Below are 15822 nucleotides of genomic sequence, written 5' to 3' on the forward strand. Positions count from 1 at the left end.
GAGATGGGGTTCTCACCAATCATGCACACATACCACTGTCAGGCAAGGTAATGGAGGAACACTGAAAGGGACAGGCACCATGACTGAACACACACTGGAAGTCAGTAGGCAGGGATTTATTTCCACAGCCCATGCCTCCCAGAGCTTGTCAGTCCACAGGAGGGTGCTAGATGGCATCAGAATCCAGAGGTTTAGGTCCCTGCTTTTGATCCCCTTCCACGGCAGGAATACCACCAGAAACAAGGGTGTCTTGTCCTTCTTGCCCATGCCCAGCACCAGCTGAACCCCCCGCTGTACACCCAGACAGGGGAGAAGTGGAGGATATGGGCCAAGCAGGCTCCTTTCCTTCAGGACTCTCCTCCTGTACTCCTTCTTGAACAGGGACGCCCTCGTCGTCATCCCACAGTGGTTGGGGCCTTGGGTTTGGGGGGCACAGGCGCACAGGCATCCCCACAAGCTCTGGGTGTTTGCGTTTGTAATGGCGCCGGAGAGTATTGGCCTCGGTGAAGCGCACCCTGCATGAGGGACATTGGTATGGTCGCTCACCGGAGTGGATGCGGTGGTGATGTGCGAGCTCCCCTGCCTCTCGGAATCGGCGAGGGCAGAGCACACATCGGAATGGCCGGAGGCCAGCATGGATGTTGCAATGGCGCCGCAAGTGGCTGGACCGTTTGAAGGTCTTGCCGCAATCTTTGCACACATGTGGCTTCAATTCTGAGTGCGAGATGCTGTGGCGCTCCAGGTCAGAGAGGTAGGGGAAGGCTCTCAGGCACACAGGACAGAAGTGTGGGGCCCTCTTGGAGCCAGAGCCTTGGGGCCCATCTGCTGCTGACCCTTCGGGAACTGTATAAGGAACACCCTGATCATCGATCAACAGAAGATCGCTGCTGCCACTGCTGTCCACTGCTGCTGTCAACGGGGTTTCCTGCACTGATCTGGGGGGGCGGCCCCGCTTTCGAGGGAGGGAGGACTTGAGAGTCCGATTGGAGGTGGTGGCTGCCCCTGGAGGTCGGCCTCGGCGGCCCCGGGGAACAGGAGGAAGTAAGGCCAGAGGTTTTTCTTCCTCCCCAGACAAAGTTGAAGGCAACGGGTCTGAGCTGGGGTTGTCCATTGAGCAGTGGGGAGCTTGAGTCTGGGTACTGGAGCCGGCTAAGGGAAGAGAGGGGGCGGTGTCAGTGTGGTGAGGGTCTAAGCCCCTGTGTACCCCAGTATTTTATCCCCTCTAAAGTCTTTTGACACCCACATAACAAGACAATTCTGTATGTTAATAAGACATACTGACGCCTTCCACCAAAGGGTATCCCATGACTTCCTAATCTTTCCTTTGGATGTAGGCTTTCTTTCATGGTGGTTTGAATGAGAATGGCCCCTCCTAGGGTTCTATGCTTGAGTGTCTGGATCCAATAGTGGAACTGTTTGGGAAGGATTAGGAGGTGTGGCCTTGATGGAGTAGGTGTTTCACTAGGAATGAGTTTTGAGGTTTCAGTATCCCCCACCATGCCAGTCTCTCTCTCCCTCAGAGTTATGGATAAGAGATGAGCTCTTAGCTACTTTTCTAGCACCATGACAGCCTGCTGGTCACCATTCTCCCAATCAAGATGATCATGAAAAATGTAAACAAGCCTCCAATTAAAGTGCTTCCTTAATAAGTTACCATGGTCATGGCTTTTCATCACAGCAACAAGAAGACAGTAACTACAAAAAGCCTTTAAAGTCAAACAAGCCAAAAATATAAATTTAAAAAGATCCAGTTGAGAATATGGGTCTTGAAGCAGCCCATCAACTTCTTGTCCACAAAGGTCTCAAAAGGTTCCTGCTCCCCACAGAGATGGGGAGGCATGAGGAGAGACAGGTCCTAGCCAAAAATCTATTATTTGTGAAGGATATATATGTAAGTTGCTAAGAGTCTGGGCTTTGAGTCATATACCCAGAAATCAAACGCTGAATCTGTCCCTTTCTTTGTGCGGCCTTAGCCAAGACCCTTACTTCTCTGAACTCATCTGTATCTTTTGTAAGATGGGACTCAGGGATTTTTGTTGTTTGTTGATTTTGTTTTGATCTGTTTTACCTACTAACCCAGACATGCTGTGAACATAATACACAAAAGAGCTGGCATAGCGGCACTGGTAGTTAAGCCTCACACCAACCCTTTGAGGGAACACACTTTCAGTTGTGCAAACTGGGAAACCAAGGCATAGGAAAACCAAGTGAGTTCCTTAAGTTCTCTCTGCCAGTAAGTGACAAAACACGAACCAGTCTTACTGACCTCAGCAGCCAAGGAAATGAGAAGGACCTAGGGAGACAAGGGTGTGTGTGTGTGTGTGTGTGTGTGTGTGTGTGTGTGTGTGTGTGTGTACGGGGAATATTTTGAGGTCTCCAAGTCCTGGAGACCAATAATTAGCATGTGATTCTACAAGTGTCTTTACCTCTGAGTCTGTTTCCTTCTCTGTAAACTCAATATACCAAGGTTGTGGGGAGAAGACAAGAATAAGGAAGCTTCAAAAATGACCTTAGTATACAGAAAGCACCCAAAAATCCAGGATTTTTCCCAGTGCCCAAAAGATCCCAAGATGGTAGGAATTGAGTGTACTTGGGGTCAAAGGCCACTACAGGTGCAGCTAGCAGCAAATGCTGTGGGGGGACCTTGCACCCCTCTTTAAATTGTTTTGTGGTTTGTTTTTAAGTTTTGTGTGTGGTGCTGGCTATCCTCAGGGTCATACTCAGGGTCTCATACACACAAGGCCTGAGCTACTCCCCCAAAACTTGCACCCCCTTTTAATATGCACACAGCATGAAGGTCCACACAGGAGCAACTTGACCAGGATCATATGCTTCGCACCACGAGGTAGCCTGGACAAGAAGATGAGTTTCTAGAACATACCTATTAAGTAAGAATGTCTCTTCGACCCTCCCCCACCCACAGTCCGGTTCGACGCCTGCCTGTTAGGCGCGACTGGCCCAGCCTGCAAGCGGGGCGGGCCCTCAGGGTGCGGTGGCCAATGAGCGGCGCGGGGACATTGGCGGCAGGGGCTGCCAGGAGGGGGTCTGCGCGCGCGAGCCCAGACCGCTCGGCAGGGCGCGAGGTCGGCGTGCGCAGGAGAGAGCAAAGAAGCAGGGAGCAGGTGCCGGGTGCGCGCTCGGGCGCGCGCACCGGGACCACCCCCTTTCCCCCCACCCGGGCCCCCCGCCTCTGGGTACCTCATTTGCATGCTGCCTGGGCTCGCGTGTGTACGCGCGCGCGCGCCGGGGGCGACGGGCCGAAGCGTGGGAAGGGGAGGGGGAGAGGGGGCCCAGCCCCTAAGCGGCGGCGGGGCGGGGGTGGCGGAGCGGGAGCTGGGCCCCGCCCCTCTGTAGGACGCCGGCGGCCCCTCCCTTCCCTCCGCCGCCAGCGCCCGCGGGGAACAAAGAGGATGCCCTGGGTCCCAAGGCCCGGACACGCCTGCAGCAAACGCGCCTGCGTACCAGTCGCCTTCGTTTACCCAGTGACTACGCGTAAAAATCCCCAACCACCTCTAAATGCCTTTCCTCCCTCAAAGCATTCCCAACCCGGTGACCCAATCAAATACAGGTACCGGATAGATGAGAAGCGGGAAATGGCTGCTAAGTGCCCCTAATTAACATGGCGCCCAGCAGCTTCAAAGCTCCATGGAGTAAAAGTAGTAAAATGGTGCTTGGTGTTTCTTAACTCTGAACAAGTTTGACCACTTGGATTTTTCTTCCTCTTCTGGCATCCTACCTAGCAGAAGTCAAAGACTAGAAAAAAGGAATCCTATCTGAACATATCTATGTTCATAACATAACCCTTCGTAACCGTACCGTGGTCTACGAAATGCGCGCTGAGTGTATTGCCCTTAGTCTATATAGCGCCGTGGGTAACTTAAGCCCCGCCCCTCCCCTGCCCTCAACAAAGATGGCGCTAGCCGAGCCTCTTTAACCTCTGTGGCTGGGAATAGGAAAGGAAAAACAGAAGGGCGGGGTGGGGGCGGGAAAGAGGAGCCAAGAAGGAGGGGGAAAGAGGGATTGTCGGGGGGGTAGTTGGGGGAGAAAAGAGCCGAGGCGGAAGTCGAGAGGCCCCTCAGGTGGAAGTGACGCTGACCTCGCTGCCCAAAATGTCGGCGCCCAGAGGGAGGTGTAAGTAATTAAACAGGAAAGCGGACAGACTTTCCCGGCCTCCCGGGGTCCTGCCTGGTCTCCAAGACCTCCGCAACGCAAAAGCAAGGTGGTCTCGCCTAGTCCCCCGGCCGCCTGACCTGCCCCCGCCCTGGACGCCGGAGACTGCACCTTCTAGGGACAGGGAAAGGGGTACAAAGGGCCAGTTTTCCGGGCCTTGTTCGAAAGATCGAGCGGGGGAGGGGGGCTTGCAGCACCTCACACTATGGGGGTGCAGGGGGCGGAGCTTATGGTGGTTGGGGCGGGGCAGAACTGGAGGAGGAGCTTGTTGAGGCGTGGTTTATAGTCTGAGAGGAGGGGTTTCAAGAAAGGGTAGATAGAGACTGGTTAGAAAATGGAATACAAAGTGGGGCCTAGTAAAGAGGCGTGAATCACATGCAATGGGGGAAAGGGCCTTGGTTGAAAAAATTTAAGAAACTTATTTAGGTTAGTGGGAAAGTGGGGTCCAGTAAGACAAGAGAGGCCCAGAGTATGTTGTGTGAAGTTTGCCTGAGGTGTGACCTAGAGAAAAGCTCACCATGACAAGGAGGCTGATGTATGTGTGCAATTTGGAGGCTTTTAGTAGAACCGTCAGGTTTTTATCATGAAGTTAAAAATGTTGGGAGGGAGCTTAGCGGCAAGCTAAGAAAGTAATAGGAAAGTAGAGGTGATTGTAGAAAAAGTCCCAGTGAAGATCTAACTTAGAAAAGTCAAATTAACTTAGAACCATACAAGAATAAAGGAAGTAAGAGGAACTTCGTCAGACTACTCAGTTAAGTCCTATCTGTTCCTCGGCTTTCCTAAGTGCGAGGTACACCTTGCTACTTAGCTCAAACCATCACTGTATGAGGTAAGCACTGATATACCATTTTCATATGTAAAAAGAGTTTCCGTTTCTGAAAACTGCAGAACTAGTGTGAATTCCCTACAAGCATGAGGCGAAGGTGCTCAGCCCAAAATCCTTGTTTCGATAACTTGTCTACAAAAAAAAGAGATCTGTGGAGAAATACTGAATGCTTAGGGAAGAGAGGGAGGGGCTCAAAAGGAGGCAGCCCACACCCGCACCTAAGCAAGAGTAGGGGGGCCTTAATTTGTAGTGGGCAGGCTTGGAGAGGATTGAGGGAGAGCCTTCAGAACACCTCTTGAGGAAAAAGTAAGGTGAATGTGGCTAGGAAGTTTAGAGAACGAAGAGGGTTTGTAAAGAGTGAGGTAGTGGGCGTGGCTTAGCATCGCTGGGAGAGTCTTAGCTGGGACCACTGTTTCTTAGCCAAGAGAGCCAAGGGAAGGGATGGCCAGTGGAGAGGTGACTCTAACCTGCTGTGTCTTTTCTGTACTCCAGAGAAAGCCCCAAGCTACCACCAAACCTCCCACCATGGATGACCCCTCGCTTCCTGTGGTTCCTGCTGCTCCAGGGCCAGCGCCATCTGCCACTGCGCCTCGGGTCCCCTTTCACTGCAGCGAATGTGGCAAGAGCTTCCGTTACCGATCCGACCTGAGGCGCCATTTTGCTCGACACACAGCGCTCAAGCCCCACGCATGTCCTCGATGCGGCAAGGGCTTCAAGCATAGCTTCAACTTGGCTAACCACCTGCGCTCACACACCGGTGAGCGACCCTACCGATGTTCCGCCTGCCCTAAGGGATTCCGAGACTCCACTGGCCTGCTGCACCACCAGGTGAGTTTGGGGAGCCACACATGGCCGACATACTGGGACTCCATTCCACTCAAGGAAAGGCAACTAGAGATGCCCCTGGCTAGGAAGTTTCTCTCTATCTCTCCTGCTGAAGCCTCTAATGCCTACCAGTATCTGCAGCCTTGTGTTTTTAATTCTCTTCCTTACCATCTAGAAAATAGGTCCATGTACACCCAACTCCTGTATTCTGCAGTGATCAGTTTCCCCTACACGGAACACAGACCTTCAAGAGAACTCAAAGAGGCCTTCAGAAAACTTCCATTCTTTCAAATGATCAGGCACTAGGTAGAGGTTAAAGAAAGCAGCTTCTGAGAAAAGATTTCTCTAAGGAAGAAGTTGGGAAGCAAATTAAAAAAACAAAAACAACAACAACAACAAAAAAAAACCAGGGCATAGTGATATGTTCTTATAATCCCAGTGCTTGTGAGGTAGAGGCAGGAGGATCAGGAGTTCACGGTCATCCTTAGCTACACAGAGTTTGAGGCCAGCTTGCACTATATGACCCTGTCTCAGACAGTAAAACAGAAATTAATATATAGGAGAACATTAGATTTCTATAGACAAGAAGGCACAGTGTGTCTGATTGAGATAAGATGTCCACTTGGGAAAAGCATTTTAGGTCAGAAGACCAGCAAGTGCAAAAGCCCAGAGGTGGGAAGGCCTTGATGTGCTCACCGGTGTTCCATTATCTGTTCCTGGGGAGAAACAAACTAGCATTTTCCCAGGTAGGACATTAGCGCAGACCAGAAGTTCTGCTTGGCAAACCAGAGGGTTTAATTGGGCTCCCTTAGCACAGGTGAGGGGTTACAGCAGCATGTGAAACATCCCACCCTCCACCCCTAAGCAGGCATCACCACCAAGCCCCATGTCATCATGGATGAATGACAATCTCGTGGAAGCTGCATAGTGGGGTCCCACTTTTAGTTATAGCTCATAAGATCACTTGCAGCTAGGGAGAATAATAGATGGAGTCCTGGGAGCTGCCTTGGCTTCCGGGTTAGGTCTGCTCAAGGAAGGAGCTGCTGGGGAACCACTTGGTTGGGGCATCACGCAGAGGACTGTGAAGTAGTCCGTTTTACAAAGGGAAAAAGCAGGAGTGTTTACAGAGAAGAGATGGGATTTGAACTCAAGCCTGTGGGTGCCTAGAGCCCTGGCCGTTGCTGTATTCTGTGGGAATTAGTTCCTAGATGAGGTCAGACAGAGAATGTGCCAGCTGGCCTATAGAAGAGCTGTGACTGGGGAGATGGAGTCCCCTTTTGTAGGTTCCTAGTCTCTTGGACAAGAAAAATTTAAAGCAGACTTAGAAACTTGAGGATATCTTACTAGAATTTGGAAGAAAAAGGCTTAAAAGGCCAGCTATAATCTTGGCAGCTTCAAGGTAGGTTGGGGGTTGGGAAAGCAGTAAGAGGAAGAGAGAAAGACCACCCTTTAAGTTAGTCTAAGAAAGAAGGCATGCTCATTGGTAAAGTCCTGCAAGCGGCTATATGGGAGGTGTCTCTTCAGAGTCACAGAAACTTCAGAGTGTGGGGGCAAGCATGCTGAGGGCTTGGGCTGGTATCCACAGAAGAGACAGAAAGTAGAAAAGGAACCCACAGTGGTGGCTGGCCTTTAATCGCAACACTTGGGTGGTGGGCAAACTGATCTCTGACTTGGAGGCCAGCCTCGTTTACAGTGAGTTTCATGACAGTCAAGGGTATATGGAGAAACCCTGTCTCAGAAAAAAAGAAAGAAAAGGAAGCTAGTAGAGAAGGACTAGTTAGGCCTTTTGAGTTAAGAACTCAGAATAGCATGCAGACTCAGGAAAGAGCTGTAAGCAAGGGCATCAAGGGAGAACTTCTGAAGATCGCAAAGTGTTTCACCTCACTAATGAGGTAACCATCCCTCCCATCTCCTTAGCTGTCTCCTGGTTAGGTCATTGACAGATCCAACTGGATTAACTCTTTTTGTTGTTGTTGTTGTTGTTGTTTGTTTGTTTGCTTGTTTTATTTTGTTTTGAGACAGGTTTCTGTGTAGCCCTGGCTGTCCTGGAACTAGTTCTATAGATCAGATTAGAATCAAACTTGGAAATCCACCTGCCCCTGCCTCCTGAGTGCTGGGATTAAAAGTAAACCAGCACCGCCCAGCTTGGATTAAGTCTTGGGAGATGACAACGGTATTCTGTGAGGCAGCTTTGAATTTTGTGTCTCCACCCAGAGCCCAAAATAGAATTTAGAATAGATCATTTTAAGATTTATTTACTTATTTATTATGTATATAGGTGTTTTTCTGGCCTGTATGTCTGTACGACATTTCATTTCTGATGCTTCAGTAGGTAGGGAGAGAGAGCATTGGATTCCCTGGAACTGGAGCTACTGGATAATGTTGGCTGCCATGTGGGTGCCGGGGATAGAACCCTGATTCTCTGTTCTTTCTCTAAAATATTTTTATTCCATTTTTTGTTCTTGTTCAGTTCATTGATTGTTTTGTGAAGGGTTTCACCTTGAATGCCTGACTGGCCTCCAGCTCACAGAATTGGCCTACCACTGTACCCTGCCTCCCAAATGCTGGGATTAAAGACTTGTACTAGTCCAGCTCCACAGAGTAAGATGTGCCACAGCTCATCTTACAGGACTTAGTTCTCTCCTTCCACTATCTGGATCCCAGGGATCAAACTCCAGTCACTAAGCTTAGCTGCAAGTACCTTTACCCACTGAACCGTGTTGCTAACCCGATTCAATTCTTCTGGCCAGGAGGAAGTAGCTTTCTTTTAACAGGCCTCGATAAAGCCCTACTACTTTTTCATTATGGTATTTTAACTTTTCATGAGGGGCACTTGGGAAACTTGCCTTGATGAGGAGGTAAGGTCCCTTCTCAATGGCCCCCATGCACCCCGATGCCGTTCTAGTAACCTAGCAGATGAGGACCAGCGATGGTTTCTAGAGCTTTGGTTCATTCTTCTGGGGTCTGTTGCAGGGCCCAAATCTTCAGCCCTTCCTTTGTGTTCTCGTTCACAGGTCGTCCACACTGGTGAGAAGCCCTACTGCTGTTTGGTCTGCGAGCTCCGCTTCTCCTCTCGCTCCAGCCTGGGCCGCCATCTCAAGCGTCAGCACCGGGGCACACTTCCCTCTCCCCTGCAGCCTAGCCCGGGCCTGCCTCCCTTGAGCTCCCCCTGCTCAGTATGTTGCAACGTTGGTCCCTGCTCAGTTTGTGGAGGTGGAGGGTCCGGTGGAGGAGAGGGCCTGGAGGGAGCTGGAGCGACCAGCTGGGGACTGGCAGAGGCTGCAGCAGCTGCGGCAGCTTCGCTGCCCCCATTTGCATGTGGTGCCTGTGCCAGGCGTTTTGACCATGGTCGGGAGCTGGCAGCCCACTGGGCTGCACACACTGATGTGAAGCCATTCAAGTGCCCGCGTTGTGAGCGCGACTTCAATGCACCTGCGCTGCTGGAACGCCACAAGCTCACACACGACCTGCAGGGGAGCAGTGCACCTCCAACACAGGTTTGGGCCTCGGGTGGGGCTCCAGAGGTGGCAGGAGAGGGTGACACAGCGGAGGTGGGGGCCACCCCACCAACTTGGGACGCCGGGCTACTCCTGAGCCCTACTGGTGCAGGCGTTCCCAAACTGGAGGCACTGCTTCCCGAGGATGAGGGCGCTGGGAATGCCCAGGCTCCGGCTGCGGCAGCCGAAGCATCCTCAGAAGACACACTGTACCAATGCGACTGCGGGACCTTCTTCGCGTCTGCCCCTGCTTTAGCCAGCCATCTAGAGGCGCACTCTGGCCCAGCCACGTACGGCTGTGGCCATTGCGGGGCGCTGTACGCAGCACTGGCCGCCCTGGAGGAGCATCGGCGTGCAAGCCATGGTAAGGGCAGCGGGGAGGCAGCCCCCGACGGTGAGGGTGAGCAGGTGGCTGGAGGGCCCGGACCCGGTTCCTCCAGCCGTGGCAAGAAAATCTTTGGCTGTTCTGAGTGCGAGAAGTTGTTCCGCTCTCCTCGAGACCTGGAAAGGCATGTGCTGGTCCATACTGGGGAAAAGCCATTCCCGTGCCTGGAGTGTGGCAAGTTCTTCCGCCATGAGTGCTACCTCAAGCGTCACCGGCTGCTGCATGGCACAGAGCGGCCCTTCCCCTGCCACATCTGTGGCAAGGGCTTCATCACGCTTAGCAACCTCTCCAGGCACCTGAAGCTACACAGGGGCATGGACTGAATAACCAGGACGCCCCTGCCCACTAAGTCCAGAGCCAGACCATGAGATGAGCCAGGCCCCTGCCTGGAAAAATGGTGCCGCCCAGAACCCACATAGGACCACAGTGAAGCATCTTTTAGCAAAGGGATCCAAGAACATAATTGTTGGGGAATTTCTCTCTGAAATCTACAGAGACTCTTGACTTTGAGACCCCTGGAATGTGGCATGTTCAAATCAGCTGGCCTCCGAGACCGGTGACGTAGTAATGAAAACGGGTCTGCACTCACATCTCTCAGCAGATAACATGTGGGCACCTCCATGGTGTTAACCACCCACCACTCCCTGTGAGCCATCATTCCAGGTGACCTTCATTAGGGAATGGGGGTGGGGCAATATCTTGAACTCCTCCAGGATCCCCTCCAGATGATACCTGTCAGCCACTGGTGGCCCCAGAAAATGAGTATAACCGAAATCTGCCTTCCCCCCATTTTGCTTCCTATACTGAAAGAGGACCAGGGTAGATACCCCCCACCTTCAATTAACCCACTATCAGATTAGGTCTCCCTTACTGCAGAATGGTCTGACCCTACTGGTCTCCCCCATCCTAAACACTAGATTAGACTGGCCCAAAGTCTCCCCGCTCTTTAGGTTGTACTGACCCAGATGCACATACTCCTATCCACTTAGAATGGGCTGGTGTCTGGAATGGTTATGGCCTAACCCCACTCTCCTTAGAGTAATAGGGCAGACATTCCCTTATGCTGTAGAGCGCAATCCTTTGACCACAGTTGTCCCAATCCTGTGACCTGGTGGAGGTGGTAGACATTGAGGTTTTCCTCCCCCTTGACTTGTAGTACTTTGGTCTTCCCATCACTACAACTTGACTCTTTGTTCCAACGCCACAAGGGGATAGGGGAACTTGGCCAGGGGTTTCTCCCCTGTGAGCCTCAACCTGACCCCTGACCCCTCTCCCCAATGTCTCTGGGACTCCAATAAACCTCATTCAATCACTACTGTCTTGTTTTCTAATCCTGGGTTTCAGGGAGGTGGGGGCTTTCTCCTTCTTGGACATAGATTATGTCCCCTAGGGCCTAGAGAGATGGCTTAGCAGTTAAAAATGAATACTGTCCTTTCAGAGGGCCAGAGTTCAGTTCCCAGCACCCACACCAGGCTGTTCATAACCACCTATAACTCCAGCTTCAGTATTTGCTTCTGGCTTAAGATACCCTGCCCCTCCTTGTGGGTTTATAAGCAGTTAATGGTAGGGGGTGGTGATGACTCACAGGGCCCCACCCCTCCCTGAGTATAGGCATTTAATGACTAGTGGGAAAGTCACTCACTAGTGTAGCCACTGGTAAGCTGCCCACACCCCAGAAACGCCCCATAGGACATGTCCCTTGGAGACCAAGCAGTCTCCTGAAGAGGCTCCATACCTTCAACTCTGCAGATGAATGTATATATGAGACCTCTCATGAAACTCTATGGGACAGAGCCAGCCCACCAGAGAGAAGAGAGCCACTCATGCATGTTCCACAGCCTTCCTGTGCTGTGCCCGCATACTCCACACTAAGCATTCTAAACACTGCATAGACCCTATGGTGACCAAGCAGAAAATGCTGGGCCCTCCTAGAGCTTATATTCCAGTGGTGGGCAATGAGTATGGAAAGGGAGGAGGGGTCAAATGGAGATGGTAATTTCATATGATGATGAACTGATGAACAAGACCTTTGCACCAATAAGGAAGAGTGCGGAGAGAGTGGGAGCAGCTGCCTTAGGTGCAGGCCTGTTATCCCAGCTACTTGAAGTTGAGGCAGGAGGCTCAGAAGTCCAAGGCTAGCCTGGCTAACTTAGACCCCAACTTCGTAATAAAAGGTTGGGCTAGGAAGGGAGATAGCTCAGTCAGTGAAATGCTTCACCCACAAGCATGAGGACATGAACTCACAAAAATCCCAGGTGTGATGATACTAAAGAAGCAGATTTAGGATCCCTGAGGCTAGCCCTCTTCATGAGGTCTAGGCCAATGAGAGATCCTATCTCAAAGGACATGGACACCACTGTCAAGGATGACACCTAAAGTTGTCCTCTGGCTTCCTTCCACACACACGTGTGGCACTCCCATACATAACTGTGCACACACAAGAACATTAACATTTTGGGGGAAAAGATTGAAAAGAGCACTGGGAATGAAGATCAATAGAATACCTAGGATTACCAGTGTTGGGGCAGGGTTGTATGAGTGGTAGAGATCTTGCCTAGAATCCTCCAGTGAGGGGCTGGGGGCGTGGCTCAGTGTTAGAGCCCTGCCTGGAGTCCCCCAGTGAGGGGCAGGGACAGTGACTCAATGGTAAAGCACTTGCCTAACATGCATGTGCATTGTCCTAAATTCAGTCCCTAGTTCATGCGCGCGCGCGCGCGCGCGCACACACACACACACACACACACACACAGAGTGAGTGCCCAGAGCACACCAGCTTAGATAGAATGACTGGTGGCTCAAACAGCTTCTCTGCAGAGGCTGCATTAGCCTGGTCATAAATGAGGACTGGTTGGGGACACCTAGACATATACAGGAGGAGAGTGAGTCGAGGGAAGGGGAAGTTGGCTTTCACATTCTTCATCACAACCCTCCATGCAAGACGTGTGGGAGCTCTACAGTGAACAAAATAGACAATCACAACTGTCCTGGACTTTTACTTTTCAGGGTAGAATTTCTCTGTGTAGCCCCGGCTGTCCTGGAATTTACTGTATAAGACCAGGCTGGCCTCAAACTGACAGATCTGCCTGCCTCTGTCTCCCAAGTACTGGAATTAAAGCCATGCATCACCACCACCTGGCTTCTAGACTTTACTTTTTTTCGGAGCTGGGGACCGAACCCAGGGCCTTGCGCTTGCTAGGCAAGCGCTCTACCACTGAGCTAAATCCCCAGCTCCTAGACTTTACTTTTGAGATGGTGTCTCACTATATAACTTTGGTTAGCCAAGAACTCACCATGTAGAGCAGGCTGGATTTGAACTCAGAGAGATACACTTGCCCACACCACCTGATTAAATTAAATGTACAACAGACATGGATAAGCCACAAGTACGCAGAACTAGTCCTCTACATGCTACCCTCAGTATCTGTCTTAAATGGATCCACAGGTTTCTATTTATCCTCTCACCTAGACTCTCACAGCTCTCTCCTGACAGACTCAAGTAGCCTGCACGGGCTCCCTGATTCTCCTTGCTCCATTCAACAGGCAGAGGGCAGGAAAATGGCATGTGTTGTCCCAGCCTCTGCACTGAAAGCCTCCCTTTGCATCTTTGCACTGTCCATGATCACAGCCAAATACCCACTCTGAAGTACCTAGCTCTGTCCTAGCTCTTGACCCCTCCCATTACCCACACACTAGAGTTCAAAGCCCATGATGGCTGGACATAATGGCACATGCCATCTCAAGGGCCCCCATGTAAAAAGCCAGGTGTGTGTGTGTGTGTGTGTGTGTGTGTGTGTGTGTGTGTGTGTGCATGTGTGCATACATGTGTTGATGGAGAGAACTCAGAGGGTAAGAGTACATACTACTCTTTCGGAGGACCCGGGCCAGTTCCCCACAGGCACATCAGGCAGTTCACAATCTCCTGTAAGTCCAGTTGGAGGCATCATACACCTCTGACCTCTGAGGGCACCTGCATTCTCATGCATAGCCAAAAAATTAAAAGGACTTGGTGTGTGTGTGACAGGGTATCATGTAGCACATGTTAGACTCAAACCCGCTATACGGGAGAGGAAAACCCTGAGCTCTCTGTTCTGCTGCCACTTCCCGAACGCTGAGGTAATAGGCTTATGCCACATGCCTGGTGGACAACAATTGTCTACAAAACTCAGAGAGCTAGTTGGAAGGGTAAACATAGGAGGAGACATCTAGGAAACGTCTGTGATTGTTGGTAGCTAAGAATGCCCTATATCTTAATCTGGGGATCATTCATGCATGCATGTATTCACTACTGTGTCTCTGGTGTGTGCACTTGTTTGTGTGTGCACATGTTCATGCAGGTGTGTGTGTGTGTTTGCACATGTGCGTGCGCACCTGTGGAGACTAGAGGTTAACTTGAGGTGTCTTTTTCAATTACTTTTCACCTTGTTTCATTTTTTTATTAGTGTGTGTGTGCTTGTGTGTGCACTTGTGCATGTGCCATAGCATAAGTGTGGCAGACAGAGGGCAAATTTCAAAAGTTCTTTCTTTCCTACCATATGGGTCTCAGGGATCAAATTTGGGTCACTAGGCTAACAGATAGCCCCTTCATCTGCTATGCCATCTCACCAGTCCCCGCATACCTTATTTTTTGAGACAGTCTTTCTCTGAATCTGAAACTTCTTTTTGGCTAAGCTAGCTGGCTGACTAGTGAGCTTCAGGTGCCTGCCTGTCTTTGTAAAGCCCAACTGACTCCATTTTTGAAGACACTCCTTTTTGAGCAAGACCAGGGGACTAAACTCTAATCCCAGGAAGAAAATCACAGAGTCCTCCTGAATAAGCACCCTATGGCAACCCAGACTCCTTAGTAACAGCCAGTCAGGCTACAATAGCAGGATCAAGGTACATATAGATAGCTTAAGTCATCCTGCAGAGAATAGATAACTCAGCCATCCTGTTCGTCGGGTGGTTTTGTCTCCATGTTCGGTTCCTACAGAGTATGCCAGAAATGTAGTTTTGTTTTGTTTTTTTTTTAAAGATTTCTTTATTTAATGTATATAAGAACACTGCAGCTGTCTTCAGACACACTGGAAGAGGGTATCAGATCCCATTACAGACAGTTATGAGATACTATGCTGGGAATTGAACTCAGAACCTCTGGAAGAGCAGTCAGTGCTCTTAACCATTGAGCCATCTCTCTAGAAATGTAGTTTTTAAAACATTATCTTGCTGACCTGTATGGAAATTCCCCCAAGATTGCTATAACTACAATAAATACCCTGCATCCCTAGACTTGGGGCTCTCACTCTGACCCGCTGTGACAGGGACAGTGAGAGACCTTGCTTGAGAGCTCGTGATAAAGACCCTTATGTGTTTACATTGGAGTTGACTCTTCGGTGGCCTTTAGGGTACCTGCAACTTGGGCATAGCATCTTCACTCCCTACAGAATCATGCTGTGCCATTCTGAACTCAGGTCCTCATTCTTGCAAAGCAGGTACTTTACCTCATGAACCAGTTCCCCAGCCCTGATTTCTTTCTTTCTTGGTTGGTTGGTCTTGTTTGTATTTTACAGTGCAAGATGGAACCAGGGCCTTGGGCAAGGCAAGGATTCTATCACCCTGCTTGGGTTCCTTTAAAAACAGTTTTGCTCAACTGTTCATTTACACCATGCACCTTTTTAAAAAAAGATTTATCGGGGGTTGGGGATTTAGCTCAGCGGTAGAGCACTTGCCTAGCAAGTGCAAGGCACTGGGTTCGGTCCCCAGCTCAAAAAAAAAAAAAAAAGATTTATTGTCCCCACCAGCGGGGACCCAGTTATTCAGGGTCCCGAAGGGGCGCTACCCTTGGACCTAATGGGGGGGCGAGAGAAAAAGGAGACCAAGCAAAGTTCTGTTGTCAAGGTCTCGTTTATTGAGAGAAATGTACAGCATTTAAAGCTCTGAGGCAGGAATAGAAGCGGGAACCGAAGCTTAGGGTGGGGGAGTTTGGGAAGTGCCCAAGGATATAAGGTGAATCACTACACTGCAAGATATCCTCCTATAACAAAGAGGCAACAGTCTTCCGGGGACATGTTCTTTGAAAAGGTCGAACCCTTCTCAGGAATCTGCTCAGGGACATCCGGTGTTTTGCTCAGGCTGAAACATCC

The 15822-nt window shown here is 50.5% G+C and overlaps 2 protein-coding genes across 8 annotated transcripts; one reads left to right on the forward strand and one right to left on the reverse strand.

The window, feature by feature from the left end:
- Window positions 1–100: 100 nt before the first annotated feature.
- Zfp524 (zinc finger protein 524) lies at window positions 101–3339 on the reverse strand. Of its 2 annotated transcripts, XM_008758958.4 has the most exons (2): window positions 3199–3339; window positions 101–1149 (listed from the first exon to the last, which is right to left on the reverse strand). In XM_008758958.4, exon 2 carries the CDS (start codon window positions 1109–1111, stop codon window positions 167–169), a length of 945 nt encoding a protein of 314 aa, XP_008757180.1. In that variant the 5' UTR covers window positions 1112–1149; window positions 3199–3339; the 3' UTR covers window positions 101–166. The 2 variants fall into 2 exon arrangements, with proteins under 2 accessions (XP_008757180.1, NP_001102375.1); NM_001108905.1 differs by lacking the exon at window positions 3199–3339.
- A 14-nt stretch (window positions 3340–3353) lies between these two features.
- Window positions 3354–11015, forward strand: Fiz1 (FLT3-interacting zinc finger 1). 6 transcript variants are annotated; one of them, XM_039103834.2, is made up of 3 exons: window positions 3354–3492; window positions 5489–5824; window positions 8836–11015. In XM_039103834.2, exons 2-3 carry the CDS (start codon window positions 5522–5524, stop codon window positions 10024–10026), a joined length of 1494 nt encoding a protein of 497 aa, XP_038959762.1. In that variant the 5' UTR covers window positions 3354–3492; window positions 5489–5521; the 3' UTR covers window positions 10027–11015. The 6 variants fall into 6 exon arrangements, with proteins under 6 accessions (XP_038959762.1, XP_017444379.1, XP_006228314.1 ...); XM_017588890.3 differs by having other exon boundaries at window positions 3429–3568; XM_006228252.4 differs by having other exon boundaries at window positions 3492–4302.
- Window positions 11016–15822: the final 4807 nt, after the last annotated feature.

The sequence above is a fragment of the Rattus norvegicus genome, chromosome 1, assembly GCF_036323735.1.
Source record: "Rattus norvegicus strain BN/NHsdMcwi chromosome 1, GRCr8, whole genome shotgun sequence".
Classification (NCBI taxonomy): Eukaryota; Metazoa; Chordata; class Mammalia; order Rodentia; family Muridae; genus Rattus; species Rattus norvegicus.

Excerpts from the sequence above, each read along its gene's own strand:
- Zfp524 (XM_008758958.4), bottom strand. The coding sequence starts at position 1,111 with ATGGACAACCCCAGCTCAGACCCGTTGCCTTCAACTTTGTCTGGGGAG.
- Fiz1 (XM_039103834.2), top strand. The coding sequence starts at position 5,522 with ATGGATGACCCCTCGCTTCCTGTGGTTCCTGCTGCTCCAGGGCCAGCG. Across the intron at positions 5,825-8,835 it reads CTGGCCTGCTGCACCACCAG|GTCGTCCACACTGGTGAGAA; the intron begins GTGAGTTTGGGG and ends TCTCGTTCACAG.